Consider the following 22,946-nt stretch of genomic DNA (forward strand, 5'->3'; position numbering starts at 1 on the left):
AAAAGCCGGCAGTGTGAATTATTTGGGTAGCGGGTATAAATAAACAGAGGGAACAGAGAAAGTAATGGGGGAAGGAAGTAAAGAACGCTGGTGCTTTTGTGCTGCATGTGTCGAATATAATGCACAAAAGCGTTCGTTTGCACTGTAGATTTAGATGTACAGATTGCTGCATATAGTTGACAAATCAAGGAACTCTGTCTAGATTGAGAAAGTCTTCCGATTGACTTCGAGCTCACCAGCAGTGCCAGGTAGGGAGTCTTCCAGACTTTCAACATAAAAAAAAAAAAATTCAGAAAAAGCCATTGATTCAGTAGGTGTAAAACAACAACTCTGTGTCCAATGAACACTACTAATGTTTTCTCAAGGTGGGGGCAAATATCATATCTGACTTTTTAGTGAGATATAGTTTAAGTAGATTTGTTTTTTCTTTCCTCTCAGATATAAAAATGTAGAAAACAGTAGTTTATTTTATAGGTGGCCCATCAAAAATAGTTTAATGAGGTACTATCTACAAAGCACGTATAGAGATTCAAACACACACATTGATATTTACTAAATATGGAAGGAATTTCTTCAAATATATAAGTTTGTATATAACCAGCGTGGGTTTATGAGTCTGAATAAAGCACATGGCCAGGCCCATGTCCTGGGAATTGTAGATTGAATGCCAAAAAGAAATGCTTAAATTGAAAGCTGAAATCAAATCACTTATTTATATTAAAATGGACTATGAAAAGCAGGAGAGTGTAATCAAGATGGTTTTTAATTAACATCTCCCTGGAGATGTTTTGTATCTATCAAGATTGTTTGGGACCATGAGAAGGCCCAGAAGGAAAAAGGTAGTTTGTGAGCAATGACTATAGGTTTAGAACCAGAGATGCAATGGTACCATCCAGACTAAAGGACAATTCCTACCTTATCTAGTAGTTGGTTATAGACTGAAAGCTTTATAATTAAACTAATATATGCTTTTTAAAATACATTTTCATTTTTACCTTATCGATTGAATAGTTTTGTAGATAATATTGTGTTGTATATAACCAGTTTATTCTTTCCTCCCTCCCTCCTTCCTGTCATTTCTTTTCCTCACCTCCCCCCTCCCCCCCTCTTCATTTGTTTTTGGTACAAGACCAAGACTCAAACTTGGTACCTAATGCTTTCGTTCACTGGCTGGTACACTACCAATTGAGCCATGGCTCCAACCCCAAGCTAGTTTATTTTTTAACTGACTTACCTCTGATGAAGCCAAAGCAAGGAGAATGGGTTTGTGACCATTTCCTGATTCTGTGTATTCAAAAAGAAATGTGAATCTCATTGCTGACTCTAAAGGTAATAACTCTGCATTTTTTCTGCTTTAAGGTAATTGATTTATACTCAGTCTCTTTGTGAAACATATTTGGGATTATTCCTTTTATCTCAATTCAAAACTTTATTTTCCAGCACCAAATACAATGAGATGTCTGGCTTGAGCCAGACAACTCTGTAAATATAAGGCCTTCTATTACATTTCAACTAGATTGAACAACATGGAGTTTATCCTCACCTAGTCAGTATTGAGTCTCTCATCTCCCCGCCTGGTATTTCATCTCTCTTTTTCCCAGCCACATATTAAATACAGCCCTCCTTTAACGACCTTTGAAAATACCCCCAACTTCCATGTGTCCAGGATTAATAACAGGGACCTTTAAAACTTTTTCTTAAATTATCTTGTACACTCACTCCCTATAGTTACTGGGATATTGTTTGTCCCTATAGCTAGACAAAGGATGGAGTTGTCAGAGCTTTGACTATATTAAAAGCAAGTTACCTTTTATCTGATCTGAGTAGGGGTTAGCTATCAGTACTGGATTAGACTCACTGTGGAATTGATGTCCTCCAGGAACATGGAGCCATATGTCAAGGCTCCATAGTTAGCCAAAGCTATCAAATATTTTAGACAATTTTGAAACTCTTTCACCATAAGAACACTCAAGGATGGTATTTCTTATTGTGTGTTGCCGTCACAGTGGCTTGCTGCACTTGTTTGTTTTATCTCTTTCTGCATCCTGATATGAGGGTATTCAGTTTCTCTGACTTCATCTGGACAGAGCTGGGGTAATTCACATGGTGATATTGTCAGACCATGGACTTGTGTCCACTTTGGCAGGAAGAGCACACATTATCCTGAGATACCACCAAACATGTCTGTCTCAGTAGGGGAAGCCTGGAGTCAGTTTATTTCTATAACATGATGACGGGAACTTAGGAAAGCAACACACATCAGCACATCATGTTTGTTCCATCTACCTTTTGTTGTTGTTTTAGCATTTTATACATTGTTTTCTTTCTAGTCTTATAAGACTAGACGCATTTAATCTGGATATTAATTTTATTTTTTGATCCACATTTTCATTGGTGATCTGTTTAAAGACATACACATCAAGCATTTTTTTATTGTTTTATATTATTACTATTGCTTTAATGATGATACAGTCACTTTAAACTCAGGCCCTTAGATGCAGTTCCTTATCTTTTTTACTCAAGGCTGGTATTCTGTCATTGGAGCCATAGCTTCACTTCTGGGTTTATGGTGGTTTATTAGAGGTAAGAATCTCATGGACATTCCTGTCTGAGCTGGCTTTGAACTGTGATCCTCAGGAGACTGAGGTCTCCTGGATAGGTTGGATTACAGGTGTGAGCCACTGGTACCCAGTTTCATTGAACACACACATTTGTTAAGAAGTCTGACAGACAAAAATTCATGATTTCTTCAAGGAGACACCCAGAAGGAAATCAATTAGAGTAACTCTTTGATCATCAGAATGGCTTTATGATTGTGTGGTAAATCAGTGTGTCCAATGATTTTTATTTTTTTGTTGCTTGCAGGCCTCGAAGTCAGAGCCTGGGCATTGCCTCTGAACCTCTTTGTGCTCAAGGCTAGCGCTCTACCACATGAGCCGCTGTGACACTTCCGATCTTTGAGTGGTTAATTGGAGATCAGAGTCTCATGGGTACTTTTCTGCTTGGGCTAGCTTTGATCCACGATCCTCCAATCTCAGCCTCCTGAGTAGTTAGTATTATAGGTATGAGCTACCAGTGCCCAGCTAAAGACTTCTTTAAAACAAAAATTAAAAGAGTGAAAGTCTTTGCATAGCACAGTATACATCTCAAAAGGAAATCTCCTTTTAGTGGTTCTCCTTGTACTTTGCTGTTGACAGTTAAGTGAAATCAGATCTATTTATAGCAGGCTGGCTGCTTTAAATACGGCTGTCTAATGCAGCTATGGTATTATTAATGATACAGGGTAAGTAGCAAATAGTAGCATCTATGTTACTTTTAATAGCCTCTCATAAAGAACTTCATTATCCCATTCATAAAAAAAGAGAGTGAAAGAGAGATGGCACAGTAAATCACAGATATTTTTATGGCTGCCTAAGTGGGGAGGTAAGGTGACCATTTGGGGTGTTCCCAAAGCAAGGCTCATGAATAGAATGGTATTTATTTAAGCATCCAAAGCAGTGTAGCCCAGTCATCTTTTGTTCTGGGATATCACACCAAGTTTTAGGGTTGATATGATGCTAGATTCCTTTAATTTCTCTCAAGGAAGATAAAACCTAGCTGTATGGGACAGGAAATAGGCCCATAGTAAAAAGGGGAGAGAGATGGGTCTACTGATGAGTACAAACAGAAGGAACATTTGTGCACAAAGTAATGAAGAAGTTAAGGAAAATCTACCAGCAATATTCTATTACCAAGACCATGCAGAAGGTTGGACTGTTAATCTCAGTTTGCCAATTGAGTGTCATATTGTTTGGGGTTATTTTTGTTTTAGTTTTTTTTTTTTAATAATGCACTTCATTTTGGGGATCAAGATAGTCTGGTGCCGACTGTGTGGGTTTGAAAGCCAGAGAAATTTATGCTGCAGCTTAAAGTATGTTAAGCAAAAAGTGCTTGGCGGGAGCAGGCACTCAATAAATATTTCACATAACCCCCTCCACCCGCCAGCTTTTGCTGTTAATAATGGGGTTGTTAGTATTACTAGAGAGAAAGTACAAAACTGAGATTTCACTTCTCAAAGCCAAATTAGCTTCTTACCTCAACCGACAAATTCTGAAGTTGAAATGAGTCATAATAAGGATTAGTCAGGGGAGCTTGAATTGAACCTATTTCTCTTGCATGTGTGAGTCCTTATCAGTCTCCGACTACTTATAATTGCTGGCTTCACTTTCTAGAATTAGCAAAGAAGAAAGCAAAGTAAAGACAGAAGCCCCTTGCTGGTTTCTTCTTGGCTTGGAATGTTAAGGCAGAATAGAACTATAAAAATATAATAATAATAATAGATTCCTGCCTATTATTATTGTTTTTGTTACTATTATTATTGTGTGTGTGTGTGTGTGTGTGTGTGTGTGTGTGTGTGTGTGTGTAGAAACAATAGCCAGTGTCTAGTAAGGAGAAATTCTAGGTTCTTTTATCTCTACTTTTGCCTCTCTTTTGTAAAGCAAGGGAATGGCTTGGCTTTTATGTTCATCAGTGCTGTCAGATTTGACTCTAAGAGTCCCTTACAAGTCTTATGGGTCAGTAGTGGAAGAAGACAGGTCCTATTTATAAGGTTGTGAACAAATGAGCGTGTGAGTGTATAATGACAGAGAAGGAGCAGAGAAAGAGAGAAGGGGGAAAGACAGAGGAAGAGGAGGAAAAGGAGAAGTGGTGGGGGAGAGTCAGACAGAGAGTGGAGTCCTTAAGCAATTTTGGGTTTCAAGTGAGTTTTCTTTAGAAAGCATTATATCTAACGATTGGGCTGATTTTATCCTCTTGGGGTGATCTTTTATTTATCTGATAAAATGCTTAGAAAGTAATTTGTCAGGGGAACATCTTGTTACTGTAAATTTGCTGAATATACAATAAAATTGCCATATCACAGATGGGAAAATGAAGAGCTCAAGAAACTAAAATAGCCAGAGTCTTCTTTCAGTTTGATTTTTCCGATTTTTCCCTTTAAAACAAACACTTTGCAAAACTCCCAGCTTAGTAGGAAGCATCAGAGGCATGTGTATATATATGGGGGGGAGGGAAGGAGGGAGAGAACCATCCCCCAAAGTGAGAGAGTGTATAATAGAAGAAGCAGGTAATAGTAGATATTGGTGCCTAGTACTTTCTCCCTAGGCCAACAATGACTGATCCAACCATTAAATTTCAGTCCAAGCTGATTGACTGAGTGGATTTATATAAATTAAAAAAAAATACAGGTCAGATGCCTTTTCTGATAGAGTGCAAATGAGAAAGAGGAATATTCCTTTAATCTTCAAAGGAGGAAATCCATGCGCAAGGCTTTCCCATCAATAAAGTAGGACAGCATCACTCTTGCAGGCTTTGTCCCATAAGTTTTAGTTGATGGATAAATATTACACTAGACTTTCCCCCAGTTCTTCAGCAAGAGGCAATTTCTAAATTAGCACACGTGGTAAAGATTTTTCCCAGCTTGTGTGGCAGTTTGTTCTTCTGCTTTCTAGAGAGGAAAGGGTAGGATTCTAGTTCCATTTTTATTTCCAGTGTAACAAGTGAAAATGGCATTAGTTAAGGAACAATGACTTTTATTCATACTCATTGTCACTGCCTCATGTCCATTTGTCCATTGAAATGAGCCACTTATCATTCTTCCAGGATTTTCCTCTTTCAATATCAAGAGTTATGAAAGGAAAATTCCATTTTTCCCCTGGCCCTCCATGACAGGCAGACTGAAGATTGTGGTCATTTGGATTAAAAACATATCCATCACCACCAGCCGGCAGGTTATTACGATGTCTCCTTTGAATATATGAATGCATACACTGCATGGTGGAAGTCTAAGAATGCCAACTTTTTAGATAAATAATTATCCCATTGGTGATATACAGCATACTGTTGCCATATTTTCTCACTTTTACAACATTCTTGCCCTTATCACCCATAACATAAATCTTTTGCTTTCATATTTAATAAAACTACTAGGACAACAACCCCCTGTTCCTCAGTACACTCAACCAATCACACAGCATCATTTGACTGTCATTACTTGTTTTTATTTGTGACACATATTTTAGTAGTCTGTCTAGTTTAAGCTTGACAGGACAATTGATACCTCAAAGGCAGGTAAATAAGCAGATGACCTTACTTAGGTGCTACCTATGACCTCTGCCTGCAGCCCTCAGTTTCTGAGGTTCCAAATACAGAAAGATGAATGGAGGAATAAAGTTCTCATTATCAGTCAGTGGTATTATCTGAGCCTGCTTATCTGTCAGCTGAATTTTGGAGATGGGGAGAAATATGTGCAGGCTAAAGAAGTAGTGGCCATGTTGCAAGAGACTCACTTCTTAGCTGTACTTCCCCTAGTCACAGATTCTTAGCTATGGGAAATGGGAGCATTCCTCCATGTCTCCTGTACAAGATTAGGGAATTGTTGAACCAGGTTGTTCAACAATTGTTGTTTCCTATTTTCTCTGATCTCTTCTAAGTTTGTTTCTCACTATCAGCCTCAATTTTCTTATCAGGAAAGTTACTACTTATACACTGACCATTATTTACTATTTATTTATTGGTTTTCCAGTAAAAGAACAGATCTGGCTCTGAAGGTGGAGTCAGCAGCAGGTCACATGTGTTCCAGGAGATCTGATTAGTTAGCTACAGAGCAACAACCGTGGAAAGTTTCCAATGTTTCCTTTTCTTCTCAAAAACCCTCCATTGGATTTGGAAAATAAAAAGAAATAGCTTTGTTTTGCTTCTGGAAAACAGTGACTATCATGGCAGACCTAAGGGACATGGGTCTCTGGGATGTGACTGCAGAGCCAGTGAGAACGAGAATGGTGGTCTTCTGTACTGTGCATGACACAGGAATTGCACAAAGGCAGTTTTCATGTGTTGGGTTTTTTTCCCCCCCAGAAATCACTTGTTATTCCTGAACTGGTCAGAGATTCCTGAACTGAGATGTCTAGTTTTCCCTGCGCTGAGTGGCTATGATGGTCAAATGGACTTGTAAGATGTTGTCTCTAGTTGGAAGTCCCTCAGACTTCTGTAGGTGTTGTCTAAGTGAAATATGACTCACTAGGTTTTTCGTGCATTACTCATTTCTAACACACACACACACACACACACACACACACACACACACACTCTTTGTGTAGCTTTTCTTGTATGTATGGCATTCGTGGGGTTTGAACTCAGGGCCTAATTGCTCTCCCTGAATTTTTTTGGCAATGCTCTACTACTTGAGCCAGTGCTCCACTTCTGACTTTTTTTTGCTCATTAATTCAAGATAAGAGCCTCATGGACTTTGCTGTCCTGGCTGGTTTTGAACCATGATCCTCATATCTTAGTCTCTCAAATACCTGGGATTATAGGCATGAGCCCTCAATGCCCAGTCTCTTTTTTGTAGCTTTTTGACCTTTCCTGAAATATCACATTTTCCTTTGGGAAAAGACCTCATAGTCCTCCTTCCCTGGCTGTACCATGCTGTGCACAGATGTGTGAACTGACTGAATGAAAATTGCTGTATCATGAGTTTACCGTAGTAATCTCAAGCCCTGAGAAATTGTTATTGTGTGCAATACCCTTAAATAATAATGGTGGAAAATTAATTTGTCTCAGACTATACTTCCTAAGTATTTCAACAAACCCAATCCACCTCTAAAATCATAAGCTCAGTCATATTTTATAAGGTATCTTTTGTATTGGCAAAAATAATATATAATTTTAGAAATAATTTAACTTTGCATCATGTGTTAAGATTTCAAAAACTTTTTATGTCTGTTTTTTGAAATTTCAAATTCCTGTGTGCTACACATGATGGTACCAGAGATTAGTACCACCATTTTAATAATTAGATAAATAAGACACAGTGAATTAGTATGACTTAATTAGATATACCAATATAGTTAATTGATCACAGCAACTAAGTGGTCAGAACATTCTACCTAATAGCTAGCTCCGATTTTCCACAATGTGTAATAAATCCTTTTTTCCTTATTGGAAGATAATTATTTTATCAGGTGAATGGTAATCATGATTCAACCTTTTTTCTATGATATAAATAATCATAATGTTGTCTAGGTTGCTAACATATTTCAAGTTTTCAATATCATTCTTTGTTCTTAGGCATTTTAAGAACTAAGAATTTTTTTCTTTACTGCATATTATTTTGGTCATGTTTTTGCTATGAGTTCAAATAGCCATGATAGGAACATCTCATCATTTCCTGAAAGAAAAATTAAACTATAGAAAATAATAAATTTAGGAGATTAAAAGTGCACATTGCTCTAGGTAGACCACAATTGGTGTAATATGTTGGCTGTTATTAAATCTTTTTAGTGCAGCATTTTGTAAATTAGAGGAAATTTAGACATTAATAATTCAGTTTGTAGTTCTAGGTCTACCACAGCCCCATTTCCTCCTCTGTAACATGGAAATGAAACTTGCCAAACAGAATCGTCTTGATAACCATTGGAGAACTTTAACTTCTTTCTCCAACTGCAGAGGAAAAAAAAAGACTTTCAAGCTATACTGTAGGGACATGTGGAAGAAGGTCAGTATTTCATGAGAACATTATCTAGACAACCACAGTTGTCTCCAAGACATGTCTGGAGAGAATATTCTCAAATCTATCTGTACAGCTTCTTTGCCTCCTGCTCTCTAGAGTTTAAGATTTGGAATTCAAAGGAAAGGCACAGACAGAACAGACACAGGCTCTGGTGAGACTGGGTTTATAATATTACTGAGAAGCAATGTTTTCATCTGATGTGTTACTTTGCATTTTATTCATTCTTCCACTAGTATGTATTAAGTCATTTATGAAGCAGCAAATAAAGTAACCTCATTCCTTAAGAAAAAATGTTCAATGTCTTTAAAACCTTTTTGTTATGTGGTAATTATAGATTCATATGCATTTACATAAAATAATGTGGAGAAATCCTGTGTAAACTTCAGGCAGTTTACATCAGATGTGACGAGTTTCCTAACAATAGTATAAGGCTGCAATAATAAACAGGCAAGTGACCACAATGTAATCCATAGTTTTCAAATTTCCAGTTTTGTATACATTTGTTGCTCTGTCTATGTGTTTAGTTCTGTTTTTATTTTATCATGTAGAAAATTCCATTGACCATGAATACAGACAGGAAACCAAAATCTTAGCATGTATTTATATTCTGCTTTAAATATCACACTTGGTTAGAGCTCCAGCCTTGCTGGGAAAGTGAGACTCAGTTGAACTTTTACTGATGAGTAGGAGCTGGCCAGATAATGAAGCCAAGGACAGAGAGGATGCACTCGGAGTGAAGAAAAAAGGCATTGAAAAGCAGATTGGCAAAATGAATTCCAAATCCTGAAGCATTCATTGTGTAGATTGAAGGTTCAAGGTTCCCTTCTCTGCTAACAATGCCATCTAGGTATTCCAAGTTAAGAAACATCTGAAAAGTGAGCACTAGATATGTGTGTGTGCATGCGTGCGTGTGTGTGTGCCCACATGCACGTGAAGGAGCTCCAGTTCCAGCATATGAACTTAAACTCAGTACCTGAGTGCTATCCCTTAGCTTTTTCACTCAAGAATAGCACTCTCCCACACGAGCCACAATTCCACTGCCATCATTCTGCTAGTTAATTGGAAATAAGAGTCTTACAGACTTTTCTGCCCTGGCTAGCTTCCAATTGTGAGCCTTCTATCTCATCTCCCTGAGCAGCTAGGATGACAGGAGTGAAGCACTAGCCTGCGACACTCTTGTTCAGCCGAAATCTTTTTTAAATTTAAGTTAAAATGCAAATGCTCTTTCCAGGTAGATTCCTAGAACTGCATATTCTTAGAAATGTATGCTTTTATCTCCTTGGGGTGTCCAGGCAAGTTCAGTGCTTTGCCATTTGAGTGATCCTCTTAATTCCTTTCATCTCTAAATGTTGCTTTGAAGATAGGTTCTCTCTCACTTTGCCCAGGCTAACCTCAAATCTTCTATTTCCCCTGCCTTTTAGTTCCTGAGTAGCTGAGATGGTAGGTTTGTGCCACTATACCTGAGTTTACTCATATTTTGTAGATTGTGCTTTTTAAGCTATTACTTTTTACTCTGTGTATAGACTTGTAGCTGAACCACATATTAAAGTCAAGTGATTTTCTTGTTCCCACTTTCCAAATCTCATTTTTTGTTTTGTTTATTCTGTCTCGCGAGACATTTCCTTCTTTACTGCAGAAACAAAGCAGGTTTTCAAAGCACATTTTGCTGGACGCTCATTGCTCATGCCTGTAATCCAAGCTTCTGGGAAGGCTGAGATCTGAGAATTAAGGCTTGAAATCAGCTGGAGCAGACAAATCTGAGAAACTCTTATGTCCAGTTTTTTGTTTTTGTTTTTGTTTTTTTGGCCAGTCCTAGGCCGTAAACTCATGGCCTGAGCACTGTCCCTGGCTTCTATTTTGCTCAAGGCTAGCACTCTGCCACTTGAGCCACAGCGCCACTTCTGGCCATTTTCTGTATATGTGGTGCTGAGGAATCGAACCCAGGGCCTCATGTATACGAGGCAAGCACTCTTACCATTAGGCCATATTCCCAGCCCCTTATGTCCAGTTTTTAACCAGAAATAAAAGTAAATAAAAAGGTGGAACAGGAGGTGTGGCTCAAATGATAGAGTGCCAGAAGTGAGTAAAAGATAATGTGTAAGAGCTTGATGCCCTGAGTTCAAGTGCTAGTAACATGCACACACAAGTGAAGTAAAGCATCTTAATTCAATCATGTTGATGCATTATGACAACCTAAATGTGGCTTGTTCGTGAGAGCCATTTAATCTTGAACATATTTTAGGTGACAAATGGAGAGTGAAGTCAACTAAGTTTTCTTGACCTTGAAAATATGCATACAAATGTTTGGAGTTATTTTCCATTGACATACAAGTATTAGAAAACAATACAGAGGAGACTGTATCATTCAAGTCAATAGGATAGCTTTCCTTCTGGTCATAAATTAGATAAAATTCTGCCTAAGAGACTGAAATTTGAAGTTTGCCGTGGGTTCTGCCTATAATTCCGGAGCAATTGCCTGTGCTTTTGAATAAGTCATCTCTCTCTTCAGTCACTGTGTCTTTGGGCATAAATGAGAAAGAAAAGTAGGTACTGATGGAAAATCCACTAGATCCTGCTGTTCTAAGGACCAATCCAGGGCATAAGACTCACTGGAAATGTCTGGGAATGACATATAATTACAGTCAACCTCTTCACAGTTCTGGTTAAATCAAGTTGACTGAGATAAAATTTACATGCAATGAAAGAGATGTATTTAGTCTACAATTCATGACAAATGTGACTCCTATTTGCCACCCAGTAGCCTCTTTATCATCCCATCTCTTGTTCTAGACAAACACTGGTTGGTAGGTCAGTTTTCTTTGCTCTAGAACTTGACCAATCAGATTTTTGTAGCATCTAGTTTAGAACTCTAGCTTGTTTTGCCATTTTCATTTATCCAAGTGTTCTTTTATTCTCCTCCCAACCCTTCTCTACTCTCTCTCTCTTTCTATATTCTATATATATATATATATAAATATATATATCACATATGCATCGTAATGTTCTCTTCAGATATGTATTTATGGGTGATAATAATACCTGTGATAAATATAAATAAGAAATAGATCAGAATCTCCTAATTACTTATGAAACTTCAGGAAAAAGATATGTGTATCCAGTTCATTTTCTATATGCCAATAATTCTTCCCAATGCTCATAGAAATATTGAGTAGTGAGCTAGCAGGCTAAATGTGTAATCAAAAGCTCCTATTGGTGTCCAAAACTTATTATACTTTTCATTTTCTACTGTAGGCCTGTGGATCTTTATGTACTGTTGCCTTTAGAGATAACAAATTTTCATAGACTTAGAAGGCAATAAAACACATTTAACACTAAATCTTTACTGAGCATAGTTTAATCTTTCTCTGATGCAGGAAGCACTTTATAATTTTATTGCCATGCAGGCTCATTATTGTGAATGCCAGTTATTATACTGGGTAAAGACAGAAGACATGGTCCATCAAAAGTCTGTACTCATGAAATCTTAGATGGAAAAAGGTTAGTGTGTATTTATCCATGTACATCTCCTTACTTTCAAACATGCATCCCCCCCCCACTTTTCCTTTCTCCTAGTTTTCTTTGTATTTTCTCCCTACCCTTCTCTTCTTTTTTCTGAATATATATATATCACCTTCTTGAATTTCCTTAACAAAAACCCAATTTCAGGCTTTCTTGGTGTGAAAACCATGACAAAGTGATTTTATAGCCAGTTTTGAAAGTGACTAAAATTTGACAACAATTGTGTCTTATGACAACCTTTGCTTTCATGTCGCTGGCCTACTTTTATATCATCAGGTTTTTTTTTTAAACTCCCAAATATGAACAATTTTGTATCTCTGCATTGGCTGAAAACAAATCCCCTTTTCCAGGAATACATTTTAGTGGAAGACAGTCTAGTTCTCTTAAGTCATCAGAGCCTTAACACTTTAACTCTATAATATTCAATTTCTCACTCACTGAGAACCAAAGCCTTTTTTCTTTCTTTTTTTTTTTTTTAGTGGTCTGTGTTCATAAAGGTTGGGGAAGAATTAGTATTATGGAACTAAACCAGATTAAGGGGGAATGTGAATTAGATTTGGTAACAGATGGTGCTGTGGAAATTACAGGCTCTCTGTGAATGGCTGGGACGGCAGCTTGCCTCTGCTCTGTCTCTCCTGTTCGCACACTTGATAGACGGGTATAAATCACAGCAATCCTGTCTTGACAGCCAATTTCGAGAATTTGATCTGGTTAAAGACATGGCTTTCCTGCTCCACTCACAGAAACCTGCTTCTATTTTATTTTATTTTTACATAGCATCTTGTCATATTTAGAAAAGTGGTCTCACCTGTCTCTCCTTAATGAAATTTTTCTTAATTACTGTTTTAGCTCTTTAGTGTTAATTACTTTTTCATTCAGCCTGAATTTTCCTAATATCACTGAGGGATTTTTTTTCCCCTTTCTCTCCCACCTCCCTCCCTGCACACCCCAGCTCAGACTCTTTTTTTATTTCCACACATATGTTTCTATTATTTTTCAAAAAAATGCTTTTCATTGTCAGAATTTACTGTCAGAGGCACTATTTGGTAATTGATATTTGAAAATCCTAATTACCAAAATCATTATCATAAGGAGACTTTAATGTGATAAGGTTCCAAATCAGAAAAAAAATTAAGGCGTCAGAAGCAATCACTAAATATAGCAATTATTTTGACAAAATTGCATTTAAAAATGTAAATGACAAGGGCTGGCAAGCCCAGTGAGTAAAAAAAGAAAAGAGAAAGAAAAGGTTTTTATTTTTACTTAGACTCAGTTCACTTCTGGATGCTCTTGGAGAGATCCTGGAAATCAGAACTAAAAAGCAGTCTCTGCCTGGTGCAGGGCCTCTAAATAAGAGGCTGGAAATATTGAACAAATTGCATGGCCCCTTTCCATGCTGGCCCTCCGGTCTACATGCTCAGGAGACAAGTCCCAGGGTTGCCTTTTACAAATCCATGTGTGGCAATGAACTGGAGACATATCAAGGAAAGGGAAATAAGAAGAGAAGGAAAAATCACTCCAAAAATGAAGTGAAGATTCTTTGAGCCAGCCACTAACAGTTGGTAGAAATGAAGCCTCCTACTGGCAGTCAAATCAAATGTAGTAACAACTCAAAGGCTCCCTGCGGCTTGCTGACAGCGTGGTGTCCCAAGCTGGAACAAACATTCACTTAAACACTGATTGCAGCCAATTGCCCTTTACACCAATGCCTCCCACCAAATAAAATAAAATAAATAACAAATAATAATAATAATAATGAGCAAAAAAAAAGAGAAGCCTTCTAGGAAAAATGAAACAATAACAAGACTCTGATTCCCCAGTTTCCCCCAGCTGTTTGTCCCTTTGTAGGCCACTGGGGAGCAATTTCTCTGTTGAATGTAGTTGTGGTTTCTCTACAAAATGTATAATTATCCTTACACACACTCATACACACACACATACACATGCATATGCACAGACCCACAAACATGAACAGATGCACACACATATGTGCAGACACACACAACCACAGACATACACACACATGCCGGCGCACACCAACACCTCTTCACACATGGGTCTGCTTTTATGTGCTTTTAGGCCAGAACCTTTACTCTCAGAGTCTTAATCATCTTACTCAGTATATACACACACACATAGATAGATAGATAGATAGATACTCAGTATATATATATATATATATATATATATATATATATATATACTCAGAATATGTATATATGCACACATATATGTGTGTATGTATACTTATACATATTCTGAGTATATATGTATACACAAACACATATAGTCAGTGGTGAGGCTTGAACTCAGGGCATGGGCCTTGTCCCTGAGTTGGTCACTCAAGGCTAGTGTTCTACCACTTTGATCCACAGCTCTGCTCCCAGTTTTTCTGGTGGTTAATAAGAGATAAGAGATAAGAGTTTCCTGCCTGGTCTGGCTTCCAACTATGATCCTTAGATCTCACCCTCCTAATTAGCTAGGATTACAGATGTGAGCCACCAGCACCTGACCAGAGTGGTTTTCATTTGAGTAAAATGTATATTTTAAGAAATGGCATTCATTTTGTCCGGAAGCATGGTAGCAAATTCTGTTACTTTACAAATGAAGAAAATCAAGGGGGGCCCAGTAACTCGTCTTATCTTAACCAGTGCCAGGGCTAACGAGAGAATCCTGCCTTCTACTTTGTCCACTGGTATGAGTAGGGACCTCTGAGTAGGCCACATGGCAAGCATGTTCCTCTGACCTGGCTCTTTCATGGCTTCCCTGGATATCATCTTACACTGCCCAATAATCCCTTTTTAGAAAACCCATCCCGTCACAGAACAAACCCTTGGTCCTTACCTTCAAACTGTCATTTGTGTGCTTTAGCTTCCTCTTTGATTCAGGCAGCTAGCTCATCGAACTGTTTTAAAAGAGTGCAACCAAGAAGAATGTCCATCTCCCCTCCCCCCACGCTCTTCTGCTTCAGCTGAACAACACCTGAGTATCCCCGCCCCCCGCAATATAGAATATAATCCTAACCTCTGCTATCATTAATCACCCAAGACCAGCTGCATTGGCATGCAGATGTTAGCCTTTGCAGACTAAGCTAGTAAGTAAAAACTATAAATATACTTAACTACTGCCCGGCAGATATGTCCATTATGTCCATTTGCACTACAAGTCCTTCTCTGATATACACATTCTTCTGTGTACTCAATTCAATCATTTTTTTTTCTACCAAGATCTCTTCCCAGCATTTAGATGTAGCTACTGTAATTCACCCAGTGTCAGAGTACGCTTTGGAGTCCCACGCTAAGAACGCTGTGCTGTCTCAACGGGGCAATTGCTTTATGGGTAATTGTAATGGCTTTTACAAAACATTTTCTTAATGACTAAAGGGTGGCATCAATATTGTAATCTCAATATCCTAACAGCAACTCCTGATAGCATCCTTCTTTCCTGTTTCTGCGTAGCAAAGAGAAAGGGAGAGAAATTCAGGCACCCTGGGCTTTCATTGACCTGGGTTTGATTTGTGAACTCTGTCACTGGAGTATGTGGGAAAAGCATCTATATTCAATTGTCATTTGTAAAGATCAGTTGCATAGACTTCCCATGAGTTGAATGTCTGTTTATTTCTTCTCCAGCGAGAGATGCCACGAGAAGGTCTTCATTTAGCTGTCAGTCCCCTGTTGTGCTGACTTCTCTTCCACTCACTCCTTGACTGCTTGAAGACAGAATTGTCTGGACACAAGCAAACTTTATTGATCCATATTTCTGTTTGAAAGACTAGAGATTTGTAGAAGCAAGAGACTATTTCTTTCCTCTGGAAAGCTTACTGCAGAGGAGGGCTGTTCCTGGCATAGTAAATCTCTAAGATGGAATAAAATGTTACCTTCAGCATATATTGTAAGCTTCATTTGGATGATTTATCTTATGGAGTTTTTCTTTTCTTTTTTAACCTTCGAAAGCCCTTTCTTTTTAGTGATGGTCCCCACCAAGAGCTCAGAGCTATTACCTTCCATGCCAGGCACATGGGCCCACCTAGTAAACTCAGGGACAATACCTGGGTTGACCCTAAGGCATTCTACTCTGATGGCCCTTCTGCTCCTTGTACTTTTGGTTTCCAGAAGAGTAACTTGCGTAAACCAAGAAATGCCCTTTAGTACTTGAGGTAAAATGCTTGTTTCCCCATCTTCTAGGCATCAAGTTTCTGATAAAGCAGAAAGTTCTCTTTTAAAATCCACAGGTATCATCTTGTCAGATGGTTGGGAGGACAGAGTTAATTAAGCTGCATTAGGGCAAATATACACACTTGTTAAAACACTTAATTTGCCTCGATAGTATTGATTCCATGGCAGAAGTTTGTTTAAACGAAATGGTATTCCCCCCCCCCCACCCCGCAACTGTTATAGTCCTTGAGTACAATCTGGATAATAGCTAATTGCCACCATCAGTTAAATATCATCTTAGTTATAAAATAATGTCGTAAGAATTGATTTGGACTTGGCAGTAGAGACCAGCGCTCCCTTCAAAGCTGATGTAGATGATTAGCCAGAGTTTTAAGCAGAATCATGGTTCATATAAACTGTGTGTATTTTATGGACTTATAGCTACTCTATTACATGAGTGCCTATTATATTAAAGAAAAGCTCAGATGGTTAATTATGCAAAACATCATGTATGCAATTACCTAGCATTATTATACATTTAACAGTTTTATTGATTTGCCAGTAGCTCACTTACTGTATTTAGAACCATAAACAAGAGATGCTCACCCCTAGATTGAAACAGGGCCAAGAGAACAAGCTAAGGATAAATGACACTACTAAGTGCCTCTACATCAGATGGAATCCTTATATACAGAAACTGTCAACAACCACAATGCACAATACATTGTGATACCACGGGGCTGGTTTCTTTTGCCATTAATAAAGTTTATCAACCAGGAAGTGTAAAACATCACCTGGCATTACAAATGTAAGCCACTGTGTTTTCTTACATATAAAATAGTACAGATAAGCTGACCAGGTGAACAGCAGTGCATAGAAGAAGGGATACTGGTGTTTCTCAATGTATTGCCTAGCACGCACGTGTTCACCACACCGCAGCCCTCGCTGCAGTTGATAGTCTCTTTAGCATGTTATTCTTGTCATTTTTCTGGGCATTCATTGCTGTAAATGAATAGACTCCAAACTGCCTTTGTTATAAGTATGACAGCAGGGCTCCCTGGGTATTCTGAATGTCCAGTTGGGAGACTAACCATCATGGATTAACTGGGATTTAGAGGTCGCTAGCTAGTACATGGGATTTCAGTGTTTAAATCAGGGTAGTTGATAAACCTAAAGTCAGAACGAAGTTGAAGACCTGCCTTCTTGAACTGTAGGATCCTAGGAAGGGATAAAGTATCAGTATGTAATCTTTCCTAATAAGGATTTAGTCATTAGATGCAAATTCTTTATTCATGGAGCACTTTCCTTGAAATGCCTATCTAGACAGGAGGTGAAAGTAGTCAAGTAGTCCCTTCTTTGTTATAGTTGCCTTTTTTCCTTTTTTTTTTCTTTCTTCTGTGTGGTCTTAAAGAGTTAGTAGAGCTTTCAGCTTGGATAAGAACTCAGATTCAATTCACTTTCTTAGGGGGCTGACCTCATGTCTCCATAGTACATAGCCACATCTCTTGTCAGCAACTAAGGCACCACTTTGTACATAAATGAGTCCTCATTTCTGCTTCCTTTGTAGTACACATGATAGCAGAAATGGTCACACAGGATTCTTAAGGTCTGCTGAACATCCAAGTAGGAGGCCAACCACCTTGCATTAACTAGGACTCAGGGGTCCCTAGCACACGGGATTTAAGTATTTAAGTCAGTATAGTTGTTAAATTCAAACAAGTTGAGTCCTTTGCAGTAAATTCATAAAATTTTTGTTCAAAAAAAGATTTAACACTGAGTCAGGTGCCAGTGGCTCACACTTATGCTTTTAACTACTCAAGAGGCTTGAGATCTGAGAATTGCCGTCTGAAGCTAGCCAGGGCAGGAAAGGCCATGAGACTCTTATCTCTAATGAACCACCAAAAGTTGGAATTGGAGGTATGGCTTGAGTGACAGTGTGTCAACTTTGAGTAAAAAAGCTAAGGGACAGTGCTCAGGCCCTGAGTTCAAGCACCATTACTGGCACACATGCATACTCACAAAATAGGAACACTGAATAAGTGTGATCCAATTACAGAGAAATCTGTTCTATTAGTTGGGCTCCAATGTTATCCAAGATGGCCTTAAATTATACATAAGTGTGTGCATATGTGTGTCCATGTGTTTTTATCTTTCAGAGCACATGGGTCAAGATGTACAAGTCTTCCTTTACAATTAATGATCTCCTTCCATTAGGTTAACCAGGCAGACCTTAAGATATTTCTTATTAAAAGAAAAAATCCTTTCTCTTCCTTCCCCAACTAAGCCAGTGTACCTTAATGCAATGATGATATGTTAGACCCAGCAGTTGTCAAAGCATCGTATTACTGTGATGCCGTAATGACACCCTGTCTCTGTAAAGTAGTCATGTTTTCTCAAATCACACGTTGCACGGTTGATTTCTGACATGACACTTCATTCGGTTGCTTTCCCTTTCTTCGGCATCACCATTCTCTGACAATAGCAGCTGGTGCCCATTTTGTTACTAAGTGATTCACATTTTGCCACTTTACTAGAGTGCAATTAGTTGAAGCAGAGGGAGAAAAAAAAAGCTCATTGTAAAGTAGAGGCTTGAAGTTCTAACTCAGGCTGCCATGGTTGCTGCTGGGGGTCACAGGTTCTGAAGCTGGAACCTCAGGGAGCTGTAGCTTTAATCTGGAAGTTTTTCTCTAAAAGCAGAGAGGGGTGGGGTGGGGAGGGAGAGAGGGAGAGAGAGGGAGGGAGAGAGGAAGGGAGGAGACCAGGAGGGAGGGAGGGAGACGGGAAGGGAGGGAGAGGGAAGGAGGGGTGATGGAGGGAGGGGAGCGGAAAGGGGAGAGAGAGGAGAGAGAGGGGAAAGAGAGAGAGAGAAAGAGAGAGAGAGATGAACTACAAGCTACTAAAAGCTTTGTGCTATTTTATTTTAAACAAAAATATTTTAAGTAGATAACCAACCACACAATCGATGGTAGAGTTAATGATCTTTTTTCCAGTCCTTACATTCAGTTAGGGGAGCTTAATTTGTGAACTTGCAGTTTGGCTGACTTCTGGGTCTTTTATATAAGACACATTGGAAAAATGTTTGGAAAACATTTGGCGTTTCTGATGGTGATAGTCACCTTTATAAGACCTTCAGGATGACAAAAGCAAACAAAAAAATAGTGACTTCTTGAGTTGACATTAATTTAGCCTTGAAGGAGTATGCTACTGATATAAGCATAAGAGAAGTTTCAGATCTAAACAAACAAGAAGGTATAATCAAGCTGCATGCACTTAGAAGAATTGTTTTTCTTCTTTACCTCTCTCTTTTTTTCTTTCTTCCTTTTTGAAGACATTCTTACTATGTAGCCTGGGCAAGCCTTGAACCTGTGATTTTCCTGCCTCAGCTTCTATATTGCAAATTATAGGCCTATGGATCCTTCTTTTTCAGAGTGATCAGAAATAAATTCACATTTTGCAGAAAATTGACACAAATAACCCATCTATTGAGCACTTTATGAAAAGGTTAAAATGCACAAGTCTTTGACACATTATTTTATTTATTTATTTTTTTTGGCCAGTCCTGGGCCTTGGACTCAGGGCCTGAGTACTGTCCCTGGCTTCCTTTTGCTCAAGGCTAGCACTCTGCCACTTGAGCCACAGCGCCTTTCTGGCCATTTTCTATATATGTGGTGTTGGGGAATCGAACCCAGGGCTTCATGTATACGAGGCAAGCACTCTTACCACTAGGCCATATCCCCAGCCCCACGACACATTATCATCATCATTATTATTATTATTTTTTGGTTGTGGGGCTAAGATTACAGGCATGAGCCACCAGCTCCTGGCTTAGAAAACATGTTTTTAAGTTGAAAGTCAAGATTGTTTGAAAATGTCTTAAACTTCATTGAAAATGGTTCTTCAAGCACTGAAATTTTATGAAGACTGTTGAATTCATAATGTTTAGTTTCTTACATTCAAAATGTGATTTTTTACATTTAAAAATATGTACAGCGATGAAGATTAAACCCAGGGTCTTGTTCATCAGCGATGGACAGATTGTCTTCCACTGAGCCCCACAGCTTTCTAAATGTTGATTTTGATCTAAGTTCCCTCAATTTTTTCTCAGAGTATTCTGTGTATTCACAGATTTGGGGAAAACAGCTTGTCTTGTCTTACTCTTTTCATCAGTCTTTTAAAATAAGAAAATAAAAGTCACTTATATTGAGCCTTTTAAATAAATATTTCCCACACATTTCAACACAAATTATTTCTATTCATTTCTTTCTTAACCAAATTTAGGCTTTTATTAATCCAATGTGACCTAAAATTTCTGCATTAACAGCACAATGTGAAATTGGGCTTATTCTCTTCGGCTACAGATAAAGCCATCATCTTGAAAATGGCTCTTTCTGACAAAAAGGTGTTCTTTTGAAATAAAGTCTTATTCACTGCATTCCTCTTAGAGTTAATGTGAATTTTAGTGCCTCTAATTTTAGATTGAAGTGAAGTCTGGAATAAAAACCCACCAGCTGACAATTGAATTTATAGATAGTTGTGAATATTTCAGGCTTGAATAATAGAGCTGTAGAATTTCAGAGACAGAGCGCAAGAGAATTAAGGCTAGCTGTAGTTTTAGGTTCTAATATAATGGTGTCTAGGAAGTGTTCAGTGTAGTGAGCTAAGTAGTAATTAGGAGACAACTGTGTGTTTCAGAGATTCTGTTTAGGTGTCACCGGGAACTGTGGGGAGGTGACTTAGCAGGACAGGCAATGTGATTGGTCCTTTCTTCTCACTGGGTGCAAGGTGGAGGAAATTGCTGAGAAATGAAAGTGGTAGATCTGTGTGTCCCATCTCTTCCATGCTCAGCCTTTTAGTTTATTGTTTATATTTTTCTTTAAATCAATGAGTACCATTTGGATCTATCTTGGCTTTGAGGCATTTCTACTCTGGGCTTTAGAGTCTGAAATGAGTTCACAGCCCACCTCTACTAGTTCCTTAGCTGTCTCTCTTTTAAGTTTCATACCATCTGGGTCTTAATTTCATTAAAAAAAAACTTACCACTTGGATAGTAATGGAGATCATATTTGTACAGGACATAGCTCTGTGCCTGGCACATAAGAATCATTTGATGAACGGAAGCCTTATTTGTATTTACTCTGGGCAAAAGGCATTAATTAAGGAGGTACTTCCTGGTGAGAAAAGAAGCACTTACAAACTCTGAACAAATCCAGTTTACTTTGTTCATTTATGGGTAAGTGGGCAAATCTCCATGAGAAGGTACTGTCAGGGTGGCCAGGACATCCCTGGAAGCTGTAGTTAAAAAATTATCCTGCTTATATCTAGGTTATTGCAGAGTTATAGACAGACATTTCGGATGAGACAGCTGATTTGAAGAGTCCCCAGTTTTTGGAGATTTGAACAACATGCCTTTGGCATATATTTCTGGTGGTTTAGCAAATAACTGTTGTATAAATGAGAGGGTAATTTCTGACCTTCTCTTTCTTAAATGGAGAATCTGCAAATTTTTTTAGAAGTCCATGCAAGTGATGAAAGCGAACCTAGAGGTGACAAAGAGGGACTGGCCAGGGAAAGCTAGAGGAGCTTGGAGAAAATGGTGTGTGTGTTCTGTTCAAGTGGGGCAAGGCAACTCTCTTCTGGGGGGCAGGGGTGGGGGAGGAGAAAGAAAAAGAAAGAAGAAAAAAAAGATGCCTTGCAGGCAGATGGTGAAAGAGTTAATTGTCATTGCTGTGAGAAATTCAGTGCCAGAGAGAGGACAGGGGAGCAGCCATGGTTTAGTAGCCTAATAACTTCTAACTCTAGTCTAAGATCATAATGTATGTGTGAGCAGTCCGGTAATTATAAGGTAATAAGTGAAGTGGTGGTATAAGAGCTCTAAATTAAAAGGAATTCACAGGGCTGCTGTAAGTCAGTGCCGACCCGCTTTCTTTCAAACGTTGACTTGAGGAAAGTGCTTCGCCCTGAGTGCAAGCAGGGAGACAAGGAGAGCGATCTATTAATTACAACGCTCATTAGCACTGACGGGTACAAGGCAGCAGATGCTGGGGGGGGGGGTGTCGAGGAGGAAAGAGGATGCTGTCTTTCGGGCTGCTTGAGGGGGAGACTTTATTTTGCTTGCTCTTTGAATACAGGGCAAACACAACTGGGTGGGCAAAGGGAGATCATTGCGTGTTTTTATTTTTTTCTTCCTCATTTTGGCACACCCTATTGACTTTAGAAAGCAGTTTCCACAATGTTTGTGCAGAAGGAGATTCTTTTTCGTGCTTGGACCGGTCCATCTCTGACGGGAAATTCCTTAGTGTTCTCCCTTTTGAAGGAGCACAACGATGGGGGAAGGGAGATCTGGAGGAGAGCCTAAAATATGTGCAATAGTTAAAAATATTATTCGGTTTAGAGTGGTACATCCTATCACTTGATTCTAAGGTGACTAAGTCCCCGAAATTCCAGTGAATTACACAGTGGGATTCCTATAAATCAACTTTCCACTGGGAAGCCATTATCTAAGTCCCTCTCTCAATTGTTACTTCTTCCTTCTATCCTGGGTTCTTAGAAGGTTCTTAGAAGCTTGTTGAAAAAAGGTTTTGCTCTATGGCTAAGTTGAAAGACAATGACACCAATTCTATCTTTGCATCTAATTACCTTTTGAGAAATTCAATGGCTTGTGGATCCAACAAAGAATGAGAAGTGATGTGTTTCTTTTAGATAGGAGGAATATTATGTCAGATTAG

General features: G+C 38.6%; 1 protein-coding gene and 1 long non-coding RNA gene across 14 annotated transcripts in view; one reads left to right on the plus strand and one right to left on the minus strand.

The window, feature by feature from the left end:
- Positions 1 to 22,946, plus strand: part of Esrrg (estrogen related receptor gamma) — a 589,495-nt gene that overhangs the window by 391,112 nt on the left and 175,437 nt on the right. The window contains exon 1 of one of the 13 annotated variants that reach the window (XM_048356649.1): positions 1,301 to 1,488. The exons of 11 other annotated variants lie outside the window; for them this stretch is intronic. In XM_048356649.1, the coding sequence (XP_048212606.1) occupies positions 1,487 to 1,488 (2 nt within the window). In that variant the 5' untranslated portion in view covers positions 1,301 to 1,486. Of the gene's footprint in view, positions 1 to 1,300; positions 1,489 to 14,827; positions 15,407 to 22,946 lie in introns of those variants that run through there. One more of the 13 variants, XM_048356661.1, reaches the window with a different exon arrangement.
- On the minus strand, positions 7,109 to 18,949 carry LOC125359126. Its single transcript, XR_007212499.1, has 3 exons — positions 18,237 to 18,949; positions 15,045 to 15,049; positions 7,109 to 7,124 (listed from the first exon to the last, which is right to left on the minus strand). It is a non-coding gene; the product is annotated as an uncharacterized LOC125359126 (long non-coding RNA).

Source organism: Perognathus longimembris, chromosome 11, assembly GCF_023159225.1.
Source record: "Perognathus longimembris pacificus isolate PPM17 chromosome 11, ASM2315922v1, whole genome shotgun sequence".
In the NCBI taxonomy this organism is placed as follows: Eukaryota; Metazoa; Chordata; class Mammalia; order Rodentia; family Heteromyidae; genus Perognathus; species Perognathus longimembris.